This window comes from Plasmodium berghei, assembly GCF_900002375.2.
Source record: "Plasmodium berghei ANKA genome assembly, chromosome: 9".
Classification (NCBI taxonomy): Eukaryota; Apicomplexa; class Aconoidasida; order Haemosporida; family Plasmodiidae; genus Plasmodium; species Plasmodium berghei.
Window position 1 is genome coordinate 316,691 of NC_036167.2, and position 20,671 is coordinate 337,361.

A 20,671-nucleotide genomic window follows, 5' to 3' on the forward strand; every position below is an offset into this window, starting at 1 on the left:
AAAATAAAATAAAAAATAAAATTTGCACAATTTTTAAATTATAAAAATATTGTATATAATTTTAGAAAATGGAAAAAACTCATGGATATTAATGAATATATATGAGTTCATAATTTTAGGAAAAAGTAAGCATATGTACTATGCATATATATTAATCAGAAAAATAAACACATGGTTAAATTTAGACGCAAGCCTACTTGATATTCTTTGTACTTATTTCTACAGAAATACTTTGTTTTATTCTTTGTTGAAAAAACCAAAACATTTTGAATCTGGATAAGTATATGGATTATACACATCTGTATATTTCACCAACATATGTATACATAAATTTTATTTAGTTTGATGGGTTTTTCCCAAGTATATTAAAATAATGCCAGCAGATAAACTTAGAATTGCATGTTATGGGGACAAAAACATTTTAAGAAATGCTGAATATTTTTTTAAGGATGATTTTTATGAAATAAATGATGTAAAATTAGACGAAAAAATAAATACAATACGAGTTAATTTACAATATGAATGTTATAACAATCCAATAGCTGATTATTTTAAAAATGAAGAGAATGGATCAAATGAAAAAGCTTTTATTTATATTTATTTTTTATATTCAGAAAATTTAGAAGAATATAAAAATGAAAAGGAATATTTATTAAATAGGTATAAAGATTGCATAAATGAAGAGAATGAGGATTGTATATTTATATATTTATACAATTTAAGCGATAATATAAATGAAATAAAAAATATAAAAAAAATCAAATCCGATTTCAGTTCTAATAGTTATAAAACTATCAAAATATTAAGTGTCCCAATAATTAAAAATGAAGAATATGATACTAATGAAAAAGTCAAAGAACTTTATGAGCACTTTAAAATTAGATATATTGATCACATCAAAATATGTATTGAAAAAAAATACCATTCCATTAAAAGTTCCTATAACAAAAGCGTTAATATTTTTTTAAGCTATGTAGAGATAAAGAAAAAAGTTATTCTGGAAAAAAAAAAAAAAAAATTTTGTATACCCAACATACGTGCAGAGGAAACAAAACCGAATGATGTATCAGAGGAAAAAGCAGAAACAAAGCTTAACGAAAAAGAGGAAACACATCATAACGATATAACCGAATTTGTCGAGTTTTATAAAAATCATAATATTTTTTCATTTTGCAATGAATGTGTAGATATAAATTTTTTTTTACAAAAAAATGATGTTCATTCATATATAAACAGAATCGAATTTGTTACAGATTATGATGAACAATTGTATTTAGACATGTATGATATTTTTTTATCAGTTTTTATGTGGGGAGAAAATTTATGTGCTTTGTATTTAAAATTAAATCTTTTTAAGAAATGTTATATGCTATATAGTAGTATTCAACGATTATTTTTCAAGCATCTTAATGTTTATATAAAAAAAAAAAAGTGTATAATACATTCTCCGATTTTATTTGAAAAATATAAACTAGCTATAACCAGATATATATACGAAAGAAATATTTGCTCTATTCATTTGCTAGAGTATATATTTTTTAAAAAATTTACTTTATTACTTTTTTTAAACAAATTTTCATATATTTCAATAAAAGCTTTAAAATTTGCTCAATTTTTTTACAAAAATAAAATTTTTATATTTATGCACAATTTTAGTACCTTTAGAAATAGTGTAAATAAATATATAAAGTATCCCAATTATATCAAATACATTCATAAAAAAATTAAAAAATATAAAAAAAAAGAGCTAGCGAAAAAAAATATCGAGGAAAAAGAGGGAATTTTTAAAGACAATATAATAAAGGAAAAATCGGAAAATCTAAATGATTTTGTTGAAACTTATCAAAAGGATGCCAACAAAAATGAGTCCACAAAAGAGGATAATGCTGGTGATGGGAATAAAATAGTGAAAGAAAATACAGATCAAAATGAAAGCAAACCCTACAATCACAATAAAAATATTGATAATAATAGCAGCAGTAGTAAAGAAATGCACAAATTGAATAATGCTTTTGTAAAAGAGCTTATTGAGGTATTTATCCAAAATGATAGTGGTGAAGCATTCAGTGCAGAAAATATACTGAAAAAAATTATTATAAATAAAAAAAATCGTAAAAATGAAAAATTTATTGAAAAAAATAAAAATGAAGAAAACAATGAATCTAAAAATGGCGAACATACAGAAACAGAAAATATTTTATACTCGAATGAACCACAAATTAATAATGACGTTTTTTGTGATATATTTAAAAGCGAAGATGAAAAACTGTTGTTTCTTTTAAATTGTTGTTTTATAAATAAAGAAAAATTTTTTTCAATTTATTTTTACAATCTTGGAAATTTAATTAAATTTCTTTTTGAACATAAAAGGGATTTACACACTGAGAAAAACGCAAATAAAATAGACCAAAAAACAAAAGAAAATGGAGACAAAATTATTAAGCATAAAAATACAAATATCAGCAAATATTTATCTCTCCAAAAAAATATCATGAAATTAGGTTATAAAAAAAATTTCACAAAAAATAAAAAAAAATCGAAATCTAAGCTTCAAATTGAAAGCCACAAAGAATCGAGTTTTGTAGAAAACTCCTCTTCCGATTGTTCGGATTTTACTTCTTCTACACTTAGTGAACAAAATGAATCCAAAAATAACGACAAACTTTTTCTATACACAGATTTTAGCATTAATGTTTCGAATATATTTAAATTGTCTTTTATTATTTTAAAGAATATACTTAATATGAGCAAAAATAGTTTTGACAACAACACTGAAAAGAATATAAACAATTTTGGATTTAATGAAACAAATAATCAAAAAATATACTTGTTCAGTTTTTTTTATAATTATTTAGAAGAAAAAAAATTCGAAAAATACATAGAAAGTGCAATTGAAGAAGAAATTAAAGCAAATAAAAAAAGTATTTATCACAGTTTTCCGATTTATCATATTAAAGCATTTTCTAAAGACAATAATAAGCAAAAAAATTATTTATTAATAAATATTATGAATAAAATCATTAATTTATATTCAAGAAAGCACAAAAATATATATATTATAAATAAGTTTTTCTTAGCTATATTATTATTTGAAAATAAATTATATAAAAAGTCATTTCATATTATTAGAAAAATTATTGAAGAATCGCCATTTCATTTCCTTACACAATTGTGTATGCAGCTTTTATTGTTTCATGATTTAAATAATAAATTTTATCATTTTTGTGCTTCATATTTTTTAGCAAACAAATATACTAAAATTATATCTTTTAAGAATGTTAATTTTAATTTCACTTCCTTTCAAAATTATGAATTTGATTTATTTTCTATGACTAGCCAAAATTCGATTTTAAAGCTCGAGGAAGATAAAAACTACTATATAAATTTTTACAGCGCATTGGAAAAAGATATAATAACACATAATTTATTTTTTAAGAAAGAATTAAAAGATACTAAGGAAAATGAAGAAAACAAAAATGCTCCTTTTGATGCTAATAAAAAAGAGATACAACTTTTAGAAGGAAAAGATGAAAACGCAAATAAAATATGCATAAAACATGACGAATTAAATCAAAATAAGTTGAAATTTATAGTAAATAAAAATAAAATAATCAAATTAGAAACTAAAAAATTTTGTAAAGATAATTATTATTTTAATATAAATAAAAAAATTTTAAATAGTTTAAAAAAATTTAATTTTTCCGTTTCCAAAAATGAACAAAATAATACATTTTACATGCCAACAGAAGATATTAAAATATTTGTTCAGTCTGATTATAATCTATATATGTTTGTGTCTAATATGACTTTTGGGCTTAATAAAAAGGAAACATATGAAAAGAAAAATATAACGTCTTTATGTGATCATATAAATGATATTAAAAAAGAATACAATATAAATAAATATACGACTAAAAATAATTCTTTTAAAATGTATCACCTTGATACATTATTGGTTAGTAAAATAAAAGAGTATGTAGAAGAAAAAAAAAAAAAAAAAAAAAAAAATATGGAAACTAAGACAGACAAAATTCAAGAAAATATATCCTCTAATAAAACCAGTAATGCAATCAAAAAAAATATACGTGTTAAAAATGTGTGTGCTGAATATGAGGAATATTTAGATTTATTCGTTTTTTCCGCATTTACCAAAAATTTGAATGTTAATAATATAATTTTACAATTATATAGTGAAGAAGAAAATAAATATTTATACATAAAATATTCTGAAGGAAACTATATAATTAGAGATGGACTAAATTTAATAAAATTAAATGTAATGAATATTCTCGAATCTAATAAAATTAAATGGGAAAATTTTTGTTATAAAGTCAAATATGTTTTTCTTAAAATAAAAAATTTTTCTTTTTATCAAAAAATAGGAATATTACCTAACGATAATTTAATAAGCTCCTTTATAAAAACATATGTTAATTTTATAAGCAACAATAATATATTAATTAATAAATATAATAGTTATACATCATTTTTTTTAAATCAATTGATTTCACCTCTTTATATTAAAATAAAAACTTTAAATTCAATTCTAAATTGTAAAATACATGCTTCCTATATAAACAAAACATCACTAGTATATGATAATATAAACTATGTTAAACTAGTTATAAAAAAAAGACAACAAAATAAAAGCATTTCCGAAACTAGTGATATAACTTTTGACGAGTTTGATGAAGTAAGCAGTTTCGATAAGAATATACCAGAAAACAATCCTGATCATATAAGAAACAAATCTATTCGAGTTTCAGTTAAAAATAAAAACCAAATAAATGAATGTAATGATATTAAGTTAAATAATGCAATTGGTAAAGATGAAATATTCTTTGTAGATTTAATAACTTTTTATATTGAAAAAAATGAAAATATACATATAGATGATCTTAAAATTTTAAATGATCAAGAAATGAATACAATTAAACATAAGGGCAGAAATGATCATTCATCAATTAATGTGAACGAATATATCAATGGAAAAAATGAGATTAATGATTATAATGACAGTAATGTTGAATTTAAGGAAAACTCAGAAAATTATTCGAATAAAAAAAATAATAATAATTTTGAAAAGCAGTTACAAAGCACAGAGGCAATCATCTCGTTCATACCACGTCGGAAAATATACAATGAAATTAGCTCTTTTGAAAATAGTGAAAAAAATATGAATGATAACTTATATAAAAAATCCTGTCCAAGCATAGATATAATAGAAATAAAATGTATAATAAACAATGATATATGTGGGAAAAAAAGAAGAAAAAAAAAAACAGATATATATAAAGTAGAACAAGCTAATTATATAGGAGAAATTAAAATTGATAATTTTATTAATCATGATGAAGCATTAACATACACACATTTAAATAATAAATTAATTGTTCAGAAAAAATTTAAACTTGTAAATATTTTCAAGGAAAAAATAAATACATATAGATCAAAAAATGGAATTCTGTATGAATTAATATTAAATTTAAATAATAATAATTATTCAGTATTTTTAAAAAAATTTAACATAGAAATATTAAAAAAAAACATTACGCAAATCAAAAATGTTAAAATTTTTTTTTTAAATAATGAACAAAATGAGGATTTCGATTCCAAAAGCTTGCAAAATGAAATTAACTCATTTCACTTAAAACCTCCAAAAATGGGTATATTTAATGATGATACTGAAAAAAACATAGAAATTCTAGAAGAAAACGATATAAAACCTTCTAATCATATAACAAATTATGGAAAGGAAATATGTAATAATTTCAACACAAATATAATAAGTGATAAAGAAAACGATGAAATAACAAAAAAAAACTTTTATGATGAAATTTCTATTAATAGTTGGATTAAAGGGGGAGAAAGCATATTTTTACTTTTTGAAGTACAATATAAAGACACATTTGATAAAGAGGATAATTTTATAAACCACTTAAAATATGAAAATTCTATTGGAAATATAAATATATCATATGAATATAAAAATAAAAATATTTATAAAATATACAAATATGAAAAAAATTATATATATAATTTACTTCTATATATCCCACAATTTTTATTATCAATTGATGCTCATTATGATATACCCAAAACTGGAATGCTTCATAGCAATATAAATGTTAATATTATATTGTCTAATAAAATAAATGAAGATATATATATAAAACATTTTGTGTGTATAGATAATAATAATAATTATGAAAAAAAAAATAACCGCGCCACAAAATATAATTGGCTAATAAGTGGATTTAAAAAACAAGTAGTTTGCATACCAAAAAATTCATCACATACTATAAATTTAATGTTAATTCCTTTGAAAGTTGGTTTAATTAATTTTCCACCAATTTCTTATTTTATAAAATTAAATAACACTTGGATTGAAATAACACAATTTTTGAATAAGAGTGATAATTTTCAAGTAATTATTTCACCGCCCCTTAAAATCACCCCACAAATATGGCAACTTATGTAAAATCTATATCATTCAATATTTTATTTATTTTTCTCTCATTTGTTTATTTGTTTTTTTACGTTATTTTATTTCCATTTCGCAACGTCTTGATGTATTAACCCGATATAATGCGTACAATGCAAAATATACAATTTCGATTTTTTAAAAATAAATCAAAATTTTCCATAATATTATCACAATATTACATCATATCATGCCTTCCAGTTTTTAATTAGTAATTTATTCATAATGTGTGTATATAATTATTTTATTTATTTGCATAAATGTGGATTATTTCACTAAAACATTGCTTTCGAGGGATGTTGCAATGAAAACTTGTGTATACCCCATGTGCTTGTATTTGTTCCAAGCATTATATAATACTACTCATTATGTATATATGACATGATTTTTTTTTTAAATGTTAATATAAATTAATATTCTTAAAATGTAATTTTGTATATTTAAATAAACCTATTTATTTCATTTATAATTTCATTTTTTTTGATAGTATGAAAAATTGGCGTAACAAATATTTTATCGATTTTTTTTTAATACAAAACTTAGCTGTTTCCATTTACGAATTTCGCCAATTTACGAAATTACTGTTATGGCATAGTAAAACATTATTATTATTATTATTATTATTGTTTTATTATTATTACTATTGTCGCTATTGTTATATCCTATCACTTTTTAAGATACTGTAGCAGCCTTAAGATATTAAATAAATAGAAATGTACATCATATAATGCTATTAAACAAAATGAACGACCTAACAAATAAAGAGTAAATATGTACAAGGAAAAACATACATAAATCGATGAACATTATTTCCAGATTAAAATATTTTTACATTAAGTAATATCTTCTGCCCAGCTTCAAAATTTTAAAAAATTGAACTCGAATAGTAATAAATTCACATAAAGCTAAAACATATTAATTATTTTTTTCTCATATTATTTCGTCCAATATAATATTCATTGAATTTACACACATTTTAGTATAAATTTTCCATTGGTTAAATCCTTAAACATATTTAAGAGAAATTATTAAAAAATTTTGAAAAAAAAGTAAGGGCGCTATATAGAAGCGAAAAAACAATGATTTTGCGTGGCATGTTGTGTGTGCCTCAAAACTTTAAAAATATAAAATACAGAAAAATAAATAATTTTGTTTTTTTTAGAAAGTATTTTTTTTCGAGTGAAAATAAACATTTTAAAATTGGAATAATTGGTGGAGGCCCATCTGCTTTATATTGTTGTAAATTTTTTTTAAAAAATGGAAAAATAAAGGTTGACATTTTTGATAAATTACCTAACCCGTATGGGCTTATAAGATATGGTGTAGCACCTGATCATATAAGTGTAAAGAATATATATAAAACGTTTAATCCAGTTGTTATAAATAAAAGATATCGATTTTTTGGAAATGTGAATATTGGTGTTGATATAAAAGTAGAAGAATTACGGAATTATTATAATGCAATCATTTTTTGTTGTGGAGCTTCTGAACCTTTTTTTCCACAAATACCATATGCCAAAAAAATAGATTGTAAAGAAAATGAAAATTTTCCTGATATATTTCATGCAAGAGATTTAATATATTTTTACAATAATTATTATGATGATATACGATGTAAAAAAATAGATAATTATTTAAATTCTTTTGAAAATTTTTCAAATTCAGTTATTATTGGGAATGGGAATGTATCATTAGATATTGCCAGAATCCTTATAAAATCTATAGATGAATTAAATAAAACAGATATTAATAATAATTATTTAAATTCTATAAAGCACCATCGAATTAATCATGTTTATATAATAGGAAGACGTGGATACAAACAAGCATCATTTACAAATGCGGAATTAAGAGAATTATTATCATTAGGTAATGTAAAAGTCATCTTAAATAAAAATAATTATGACATGTGCTCTTATTTTAAAGGTCATAATAATAATGGAAATTTAGATGAAGATCATGAAAATTTGAATATGCGAAATAGACAGAATAAACTTTTTTTAAATATGGTTCAAAATTATCACGAGCTTGAAAAAAATAAAGATTTATATAATAAATATAAAATTATAGAATTTATTTTTTGCCATCAAATTAAAAATATATATCCAATTAACGATCATATAAAAAATATTGAATTTGAAATAAATAAAAATTTTATAAATAATGAAAATAATAATATCATCTTGGGATACAAAGCATCTATATCAACTCCATTACTTATATACGCTACAGGTTTTAAAAAAAACACATTTTCGGAAAATTTATATAATCAATCTATTCAAAAATATAAAGAGGATATTTTAAAAAATCATTTTGGAATATTCCGAGCTGGCTGGTTTTCTAACGGACCTAAAGGAAATATAGCTAGCCAAATTATTACATCTAAAAATATCGCTTTGACTATTTCTAACTTTTTAGAAAAGGCAACTACACTCTTCGATAATGATATAACTGATTTATTAAATAAAAAAAAAATACAATTTCTTACTTTTGATCATTGGAATTATATTCAAAATTTAGAACAAAAAGGAATAACACCAAAGCAATATCCTGGAAAATTTTCAACCATAAGTGACATATTGGGAATATTAAATGAAAGAAAATGGAGAGTTAAGACAAGTTAGCATCGAATACTTTTTTTGTGTGTAATATTTTACTGGATTATAAAATGAAAGGCATCACATTCTACTCTTCTTATTTTTCTTTTTTTGCTTTAACCCCCAATGTATCCATTTCTACATTCTATCAATACTTTTATTATCTACTTATGCATTTACATTCGTATGAATGCATTGAGTATGTGTATTCCCAATATTTTTTTTGTTTTTTTTTTGTTTTTTTCATTTATTATTTAAAAAATATTTATTGTTTAAAGCAACATAAATAATTGTAAAGGTGTTAAAAAATATATCGAAATAAAAATATGCAGAATTCAAATGAAGTATTATTTAAAAAAATGAAGAGAAAAATTTAAAATAAAAAATTGATATCCAAATAAATATTATTGTTTATGTCCGTTGCAATCATATATGATAATGTGTAGTATTCCTGTATATTACCAATATTGTTGTCGAATTTGTCACATGTATATTTACCTTTTTAATCAAACTAAGGCTAATTTTAAAAAATATTATTCAATAATACAATAAAGAAAAATTATGATGTATAACTTAACAAAATATTATCTCCTATGTTATTTTTATATTTTTTATTTTTCTTTATATAATTTATACATATGAAAAGCTTCTTTTACAAAATTTTTTTTTCGTGGAATGACATGACCATCCTTTACTAACATTGCATCAAAATCAAAATTGTTTTTTTGTCTTATTGAGTTGACTTTGAAAATTGGAAGTTTTATTTTTTCATCTTTTCCATTTGTGCAAATGCTATGTATTCGTTTTGTATTTATTCGTCTATCAATTTTGTTAACCCCATTAATCATTCCAACAGAAAAATCCTGTTGGTTTCTTATTACTTTGGTTGGTTTTATTATATTATTATCATTGTTTTTTTTTAAGTTAATGGCATTTTTGTAGTATTCATTTTTATTATATATATCAACTCTTTTTGGTAATAAATTTAAATCTTTATTTTTATATGAACTATATTTACCTTTTATATAATTTTCTTGATTCGATAAAGAAAATTTACGTGATCTTTCATTAAAATTACTAATTTTTTCCTTTAAACTATTTTTTATATCATATTTATTATCATTGTGGTATGCGGAATTATAACTTCTATTTGAAATTATTGATGATTTAATTCCCCTTTTTAGGCTTCTATAGTTATTAATTTTATCCTTTTTATTATAAGAAACATTTTTAGATTCATTTCTATTTTGAGGACTTGTTTCTAAAATATAAAGATCATTACTATATGGCTCGCTATTAAAAATCTCTAAACTGCCTCGTCTCAAATTGGAAATTGTGCTATTACTATCCTTTTTAATATGCACTATTTCTTGCTCATTTTCTGTTTCATTTCCTAATTTTTCTTGTGATTCGCCTTTTACACTTCTTTCACTATCACAGTTAGAATATGAACAATTAGTTTTCATATTACACAAATAGAATGGCCGAATTTTTTTTTGCACTGTTTTGATATTTTCCTTGTCTGGGATGCATGTCCTCGAAGACATACTATGCAAGATTTTTCTTTTATCCATGCTATATCCGTTTTTTGGATGGATTCCTTCATTTTTAATAAAATCACAAAACTTTTCGCATTTTGAATTAAGTTTATTAGCATTTTCCTCTCTTAATTTTTTTATGTTTTCATCATACCTCAAATTACATTCAGGAAATTTATGGTAAGTTTCGGATTTATTTTCATCATTGATTTTCATAATTTTTGATAATTTGAATTCATTATTAAATATATTATAATATTCACTAGGTAAATCATAATCATCTTTAAATATTTGTGCATTTTTTTTTTCATGTTCTATCTTAGTGTCTGTTTCTTCATCATATTCTTTTGTACATTCCATTTTTTGGGAATTCTCAAATTTTGTTTCGACTTTTTTTTTTACATCGATTTTTTCTATTTCGTCATCTGTTATTATTTCTTTTGTATTTATCTCTTTTTTTTCCAAATTATGTTTATATTCCTTTACTGAATATTCATTTTCTTCGCTTAAATTACATGAATAAAAATCACTTTCTTCTTTCATTTCTTCGAATTCTTTATTTCTTCTTTCCATATAATCAAAGAAATAGCATGCTTTATCATTATATTCAACTTTTGTATTATTTTTTAATTTATCATTTTTATTAAGTGATTTTTCAAGAGATTTGTCCGATTTTATTGCTTCATTTATTTCATAATCATTAAAACATTCCTTTGGTTTTACATTTAAGTAATTGTTTGTGTGATATTCATTTTCATTCAATTTTTTTAAACTATTCGAATTTTTTGAAAAATCAAAATTTTCTGAGTTATCACCATTTTCTTCAAAGCTGTGACTTGTGCTTATAGATAAGTTCATATTATTATTAATTTTTATTTTATTTTTTGAATGTTTTACATGTTATGTCTTTTTTTTTAAGGACTCATCATTTATTAAGTACATTATTGTTTTTTCCCCGTCGAAATAAATATCAATTAGTCTGATGATATTTAAATTTGTTATAAATTAAATGAACAATCGCAATGAAAGCATCCCATTTTTGAAGGGATTTATATTTTCCTTTTTAAATTTTGCAACAATTCCTATTGTTTTATGAAACGTGAATACATATATATGCATGCATAATAATTTTATATTCTCTTCTGTCTACAAATTTATTTTATACACTTATACCGGAAAAACGTTTTATTCACATTATATTGACTTTTGCACGATTTGTTCGTTTTTAAATGTATTGATTAAAATTATAAAGAAAAAATGTCTATCATGCAACTTTGGGGTTAGAACAAATTTTATTATATTTTTGTTATTTAATATTTAAAAACTGTGACATAAAAAAATAAAATACCTTAAAAATATGTGAAACAAATCAATTTTAAACAACATCAACTGAATAGAAAATGAATGCAATTTTATTTTGTCGATTTTTTTCTTAGTATAAAAATAAATAATTTAAGACAATTTTACCAAAAAATTAATTAAAAAGACAACACAAAATTATTTAAAATAATGATTAAATAAAATAATCCTTTGTCAATTCATTCGATATTTAATAAATTTGCTTAAAACGCACACAAAATAAAAAATGAAAAAAAGCTATATATATTTCTTATATAAAAATAAAATATGACTGTTCAGAAAAAGTTTCCATTATTTTTTTTTAATTTGGTCTTACAAAAATAGCGATATAACTGTCTTTTTTTATGTTAAAGAAAAAAAATGTCACCAATATGTATATATACAATTTTTCATTACTTTTAAATACGTAAATTATAATAAATTAGGTAAATCGAATTACACTTCATATAATAAATATATATGTAAATGGTGGTATACTACTTGATTGAATTAATTATTGAGATTTATCCTCAAATAAAAAATTTTCTCTTATCCAAGTCCCAAATTGTATAAATTCCTTATAAAATAAAATGAATGAAGAAACAATATTTTACACAGAATAATTATTAAACTTAAAATATATGTAAAGAAATATGTTAATAAATCCAAATATTACACTAACTTATTGCAATACTTCATGCTTCTCTGTTAAATCATGTATGAGTACCCCAGTTTAATTATTGATACACTATATTATGATTTCTTAATGTTGGTCAAACAAATATAGCTTTTTACAAAATTTACCTTACGCTTTTTGAGTATTTTAAAAGCATATACTTTTTATGCTACTCATAAAAATGTATCCATAGCATAGAATGGTACATTTATTTTTTTTTCATTCTAGTATAATTATCTTTTTTTCTTATAATACAACATTGCTGAAATTTTATGCTTTTATTAATACTAAAAATAGAGATTATTCTAAATCAAATGGATTTAATACTGTTCAATTCATCGCAGTATGTACATCCGTTGTAACTTTTTTTAATAAAAAATTGATCCGATATAAAGCTCCTGAAGTTTCATTTAATAAAAAAAATTATTACGAAACGATATACTAGACATGCTTATATTTCTTAATATATTTTTTCCATATATTAAGTTCTTAAAAAATAATGCGCTTTAGCATTAAACTCTTGACTAAGGTACATATTAAACAAAAATTCCATATTCACCCTCAAAAATATATAATGTATAATTTTCCGATAAAATGTGAATTATATACAAATGGATAAATAATGTATATACAGGAATATTTTCGTTAAAATGGAAAATTTATAATGATATGATTAAGATAAAAAATCGTATAAATTGTACAAAAATAGTAATAAAATTTTGTAGAGCGTATTTAGAGTTTTACAAAATTTTTTTTTTCATATAATTCGTCTATATTTATACTGGAAAATAATGAATATTAATGAAGAAAAAAGAATTCCGTTATGTTGTGAAATTTGCATAAAAAATGAAAAAGATGTATCAAATGAAATAATAAAAGTAGCAGCACACAAATGGCTGTTTTCGCTCGGAATAACAATAACTTTAGGTCGTCATGATCCAAATAAAATCATGTGTGAAAAATTAAGTAATTATTGTGAATATATAGTTATTGAGCCAGCTGTACCTATAAAAATTGTAAAGGAATATAACGAAAATTGTGAAAATAATATTTATGGGACCTTATACACTACACATTACTCAGTTTATGAAACCAATTCACATATAAATATAAATGATAATAAAAAAGATATAGACAATATAAATATATTAAATTCTTATGAAAAAAAAAATTATGAAAATACATATAATGATAATAATTTAAAGTTAAAAAAACAAAATACTTCAAATGGATTTAATACGAGCAATTTAGTTAGTTCTCTTGCTACAACGCAAAGTATTGCCTATTCATTTCCTATGGTTAATGATATAAAAAATAAAGACAACATAAAATATTCGTCTAATTTATTATTCACTGTACCTATTATAGGGGAAAAATCAATATCTTCCATGGAAGAAGATCCAATAATTTTGCCGAATTTTTGTTGTGTAGTAAATGTAGTTACATATTATAAAAATGATGATTTTATGGAAGAACAATTTAATGAGCCAAGTGAAAATGAAGATGAAGAAAAAAAAAATATTCCAATTTATGCTCAATATATATTACCACATCCACGTTTTCATAAATTATGGGACAGTTTATACTATGAAGAAAATATAAAAAGAGATTTACTCGAATATGTATCCGCTTTAATGTTATTTGCATCAAAAAAAATTGATTGCAATTTAATCAATTATAATCATCTAGTTTTGTTATATGGGCCTCCAGGCACAGGGAAAACATCTTTGTGCAAAGCCTTAGCCAATAAAATATGCATTCGTTTATCTAATATGTACACAACAGGTTGTATAGGCATATAATATAATTCGTTACATTTATGGGTGTTCAAAATATTAATATATACCTTTATGTTATACTATTCTGTTTCTTTAATTATCTATTTTATTATATTTATATTTTCATATAATTTACAGGAATCTTGATAGAACTAAATGCTCACACACTTTTTTCAAAATGGTTTAGCGAATCTGGGAAGCAAGTATTAAAATTATTTAATAAAATTAAAAAAATTATTAATGAATATGAGGAAAACGATGTTTTTATATGCTTATTAATTGATGAAGTCGAAAGCTTATCAGCCGATAGAAAAAAATCTATGGATGGGACAGAACCTTCAGATAGTATAAGGGTTGTTAATACATTATTAACACAAATAGATTCTTTAAAATATTATAATAATACTTTATTGCTAACTACATCTAACATATCAGGTAGTATCATGCAATATATATCTACTAGGATATGCATATAAAAATGCAGAAATTTGAATGTATTCGCTTATGTATATATGTTTGTCTTCATTTTTCAGAAATGATTGACGACGCTTTCATTGACAGAGCTGATTTGAAGCAATTCATTGGATTACCAAATGAAGAGTGTCGATATGAAATTTACAAGGACTGTATAGGCGAATTAGTAACTATTTTCATTTTATCCTATCTGATTATTTGCATGTTATTCATTTCATTCCATATATTCACGTATCATTTTATAATTCCATAGATCGAGAAAGGAATAATTAACTATTGCTCCAAAATCCCAAGTTATCAAAGAATTACGAAATTGTTAAAAGTAAATATTCAATGAAATATATATATCCCAATTTTATAATTATGCAATTTTTTCCAATTTTTTTGGAATATTTTTTCACAGAATGAGAAGGAAAAATCCAAAGACGAATATGTGTAACCATTTAACTCAACTATAAATATATGTTGTTCCATAAAATAAAATATTCATTTTTTTAATAAATAAATATTCATCTTTTTAATAAATAAATATATATATATATATTAGATGTGGGAGTAAATTGATGGAGTGTGCTAAAATGAGCAATGGATTTAGTGGACGATGCTTAAGAAGGATTCCATTTCAAGCTTATGCTTATTTTTGCCAAGCTGTAATATGAAAAATATAGGCATTTGTATATATCAAATAAATTTATTATTCATTCATATACAAATTTATAATAAAAACAACTTTACGTAAAATAATAAATAATGCTTATAAGAACATATATATGCATATAAATTTAATGAAAAGAAAAAAAATTTATATTTTTATCATAAATAATATTATTTTATTTTTTTAGACCTTGCGCTTTTACAATTCGACAAATAATAATGAGTGCAATGTCTTAATTTCTTTGAACGATTTTTTGTTGGCACTTCACAAGGCTGTCCAAAAGGAACTTATGTGTAAAGATATATTACTTGAACAAAAAAATAAATGAGTTATAAAATCCGTTTTCTATTCGAATTCAAACCCCAAAGAAGCCTACATTGTACTGGAACAAAGTAATGAACAAGCATGTCAATAAAATTACTTTATAATTTAACACTATTGAGGAAATTATCCATTACATAGAAAGAGTAGTTTATGCTTTTTATTATTTTTTTATGAAATATACAATTTTTTATTTCAATTATAATTTAATATATTTTTTCTTTCATTTTGTATTTGTTCATATTTATATATCCTCTTATTTTTTAATAATATTAAAAAAAATATATTTAGATTATTAAAAATAGTTAGATTGGGTAACCATGATAACCATAAAGCACACACTAATCCTATTACTATCTATGTCGTATTATTATTTATTCATTTTCATTTAGTTGAAATGCATATTATGCACACACTTAAACACTACTATGAGTTAAAAATTGGGATTATATGTTTGTTCTATTTCAAACATATGATTTCCACAAATTAAATAACATAAAATAATTAATGTAATTTTTCAAAATATTCAAAAGCATATCCTTTTCTTAATACGATACTAAACAGTTTATTTACATATGAACATAGAATTTTTCACATTTAATAAAAAATGTAACTATTTGACAGTCTTATTATAATACATGATGTGCGTATTTTTTCCTCACTTTTTTAAATTTTATATCATCAATTAAGTAACATAATATGCTTTTACTATTTTTGTTTCTTTCTATAATTGTAGTTTAAGTTAAATAATTACATTTATAAATACATACAAAAGTGCAATTATTAATGTATATTTATTTATATTTATTTCGAAAAGTGAAAAAAAAAAATCACATACTGTGTATAAACCAGTATACATATTCTTACACACATAGAAATTGTTAAATTTAAAAAAGGTTAAAAGCATGCTGATTAGAAAAGGAAATTAATTGGGGCAGCTCCTTAATTGATATATTTTTGCTTAATATAAATAATCCCTTATAAAATAAAAAAATAATATTAAAGATAATTATTTGTAGTTATAAATGTATATACATATATAATATATATGTTCCAAAATTATGGGCAATTAAGTGTTTTTAAAAAGAAAAACCATGCTCAAGAAAGTAACATATATGCTTCAATTCGTTATTTTGAGATTTCTTATTTTCGAAACATTAAAAATTAATAAATGTTAATATATGCATGTATTCCCCTTTAAATATTCATACATATATGCAAATAAATCCATATCATAATATATTATATTTTTTTTACTATTGAATAAAAATAATTAGATAAAGATCTACTGCATGCATGCTTATAGAAGTTGTAAGCATTTCCTTTTTAAATTTCTTGGATATATGCATAAATAAGTAACCATATATCTATTTCATATTTCATGTTATATGACAAAAAATTTAGGGAATTCATACAATTTGTTAACATATAAATTTAAATATATGGGTATATATTTTGCATATTTTCTTCTGAACAAAGAATATATTGTTGGCTTTTATTTTATTATTTAAGTTTTTACAACACCCTGACTCAACATATGATCCTTTTATTTATTCTAGCATAAAAAAATAATTGTATCTAAATATAGAAAATAGTTAGCTTCATAATGAGCATAATGTGTAGATCACTATAAATAATATTATTTTGAATAAATATATCAGTACATGCCATTTTGTAAGAACTTATATATATATTGGATGCAGCCTTTTTTGGCAATGTGTGCATAATAAATATATTTATATGCATAGCCAATGTGCATGCCAATTACAGCACAAGTTATATAAAAATTATAATACGCATCCTAGGAAACCGTTATTCATTTCACCTTTAAAATATATAACTAAAATAAATAGAAGGTTGTAACACATGTGTACTATTAATATATAAATATTATGTGCACATATATTATATGGTTGAAATGTAAAATAAATAGCATTTAAATATGAATAAATATATATTTACGAAAATTATTTTAAAATCACCAAAAATATATGAAAACATTAAAAAAATTAATTTTTTCTTTCTTTATAAATAAATATATGCATACAAAAACGAAAAGATAATGTATTTTTGTTCAACTATTATATAGAGTACAAACAATATCTTATGCTTTTTAATATATAATAAGATCGAATTTTCTTTATTTACACATAGTACATATTATATATTTGTTTAAACTTTTTACACAAATTATATTCTAATAGTATATAACATACGAAATGCATTTCAATACACAGAAGCATATAATAAATATAATAATATACGATCACATTCTTTAAATATTGCATATTTTGTAGTATCAATTACCCATATTTATATATATACACTTATATAAAGTCCTAAAATGCGTATTGTTTATTATTTGACGATATTAAAGAATATGTAATAGTTATTTTATTTTATCTTTTTTTTTTTTCATAAAATTTTTGCGTTTGATTAAAATGAAGCGTGCTTAAAATTAATAAATTACACATTGATCTTTAATTTACTGTTTTATTTTCATTTATCATTTTTTGCATATTTGTTAATTTATGAAAAAAAAAAATAGTATTTAGTTATTAATCGCAAATAACATAAAAATTGTTCCTTAAAGAACAAGAAATTAGCTAAATAATATGCACATATATAGAGGAATACATAGGATATATTCATGTAGTTACCTATCTTAATGGAATATGAATAGTGCAATTATAGATTATTCTCATATATTGCAGTATTATACTGAGACGTATATAAGTATACATGTTTTTTTTTTTCAGTAATAAGAGAAAAATATTTTCAGATTATTAATCTTTTTAACTATTTTGTTTACTTTCTAATATTAGTTATATATGTTTTGTCTCTTGTGCACACAAAAAAAATATATATGCATACACGTGTATATATTTAAACAAATATTTTTAATACTAGCATTTTGCAAGTCTTTTTTTGTATATCTCCTCAGTAATAGTGCTTTGTGCATTATCATAATAATTTTAAGTTTGCTTATAAATATTATATATTTCATTAATTAGACATTCTTTTCTTTAAAATGAATAATTTAAGTTAATTAAAATTTTTATAACATAATTAAATAAGTTGTATATATAACATAAATTAATTTAAAAAAAATTAAAAAAATATGCATATAGATATTTATTTAATGATCTCATTGTATTGCAACAACATACTACCATAACCTGTACTTTTTTAGTTTCGAAAATCTATATAGTTTTATTTTATCATTTCATGACCTTGTTATTTTATAGATTTATATATCTATATTATTTTTATTATTGTACTAAAAAAATGAAAATGTGTTATGCTTTTAAATTAAAAATATAAAACACACAAAAAAATAAATGAATTAAAAATTTTGGTTTTCCTTTTATAATTCCACGTTTATCGTTTTTTTTTCCTTTGCCTTTTCTTTTATATATAATTTATAATAATAAAAACAGCCAAAATTTATGAGTACACTATATAAGAAATAAGAGATTATTTTACGATTATTTTTCTTTTTATATCTATATAAATGTGCTTAAGACCAAACTTACATATTATATGTGTATATTTAAATCTTGACTATTATCCTTTATTTTTTTCTCTGGCTAATATTTATGTCCATACATATTTTATTGACCATTTTTTCTCATTTTTTAACATTGCATATATATAGTCATTTTAAGCATTACTCATAAATAATTGTCTTAAGATTTATACAATTATAAATTTTTGTATCATAAATAATATAGTTATAAATGTGTTTTTGGTCATTTTAAATTCGGTATGATTTTTATTGTGTATATAATATATGTTATTTTATTATAGATTTTATATTGAATATATTTTTTCGAAAAAAATACATTAATCACAAAATTTTACATACTTATGTATACGTGGAAAAACACATTATCACATATATATATGACACGTTTATTATTTTTTTATAGAAAAATATAATATACTTATTTTTATTTATGTTTTTTGACATTTATTTTCCATGTTATATATATATATATTAAAAAAATTATGTCTTTATTATGATTAAAACAATATATGTAAGCTTGCTCACATATATCCATACACATATGTTGAAACCTTAACATAAGTATATATATATGCAGCAGTTTACAATTTTTGTAATGTTTCCATCCGTAAAAAACATTGTTAAAATAGTAATGCATGTTATAGAAATATAATTACAAAAAAAATATGTATTTATATTTTCCACAAGTGACAATTATATGAAGTTTGTTAAGTTTATCAAAGATATTTTTTTATTTGCCAATACAATAGTTTATACATATTAATATACCTAAGTACTTTTGAAAAGTTATATAATATAAGAGTGATTGACCTATCGAAAAACCTACATTAAGTTATTAAAAAAATTCCCTTAGTTGTTTTAATATAATATTTTTTTGGCATTCATTTATTTTCATCTTTATTGACGCTTGTCATTTATTTTATTATATATATATTATTATTATCATTATCATTACCATTATTGTTGTTGTACATTTTTATTTTATTCTATTTTTAAACGTGCAATTAAATAACTCATTGCATAACAAACATGACAACGAATTAAAACCTTTTTTGTTGTGTACTAAATTACTATATATGCATTTTTATATTTATATAAATTTTTTTGTGTTGATTTCATCTCAATCACAAAAGTACATGGCATAAATAGTGAATTCATCTGTATATACATAGCATACACCTTACACCTATATATTTTGTTTTAACGACATTGTATTGGATATACCTATATACATGCATATACATATAGATTACACATTTACATATTTTTATATTTACATAT

The 20,671-nt window shown here is 21.6% G+C and overlaps 4 protein-coding genes across 4 annotated transcripts; 3 read left to right on the top strand and 1 right to left on the bottom strand.

Annotated features, from left to right (window-relative positions):
- Positions 1-373: 373 nt before the first annotated feature.
- Positions 374-6,481, top strand: PBANKA_0909200 (conserved Plasmodium protein, unknown function; the record flags this gene model as incomplete). The annotated part of the gene is made up of 1 exon (XM_034564669.1): positions 374-6,481. One exon carries the CDS (start codon positions 374-376, stop codon positions 6,479-6,481), a length of 6,108 nt encoding a protein of 2,035 aa, XP_034421443.1.
- A 1,082-nt stretch (positions 6,482-7,563) lies between these two features.
- Positions 7,564-9,108, top strand: PBANKA_0909300 (adrenodoxin reductase, putative; the record flags this gene model as incomplete). The annotated part of the gene is made up of 1 exon (XM_034564670.1): positions 7,564-9,108. The coding sequence occupies one exon, from the start codon at positions 7,564-7,566 to the stop codon at positions 9,106-9,108; it is 1,545 nt and encodes a 514-aa protein (XP_034421444.1).
- A 584-nt stretch (positions 9,109-9,692) lies between these two features.
- PBANKA_0909400 (conserved Plasmodium protein, unknown function) lies at positions 9,693-11,477 on the bottom strand (the record flags this gene model as incomplete). Its single annotated transcript, XM_034564671.1, has 1 exon — positions 9,693-11,477. The coding sequence occupies one exon, from the start codon at positions 11,475-11,477 to the stop codon at positions 9,693-9,695; it is 1,785 nt and encodes a 594-aa protein (XP_034421445.1).
- Positions 11,478-13,424: 1,947 nt separating this feature from the next.
- Positions 13,425-15,868, top strand: PBANKA_0909500 (AAA family ATPase, putative; the record flags this gene model as incomplete). The annotated part of the gene is made up of 7 exons (XM_034564672.1): positions 13,425-14,418; positions 14,550-14,846; positions 14,945-15,051; positions 15,139-15,207; positions 15,289-15,320; positions 15,433-15,535; positions 15,728-15,868. 7 exons carry the CDS (start codon positions 13,425-13,427, stop codon positions 15,866-15,868), a joined length of 1,743 nt encoding a protein of 580 aa, XP_034421446.1.
- Between the last annotated feature and the right edge of the window lie 4,803 nt (positions 15,869-20,671).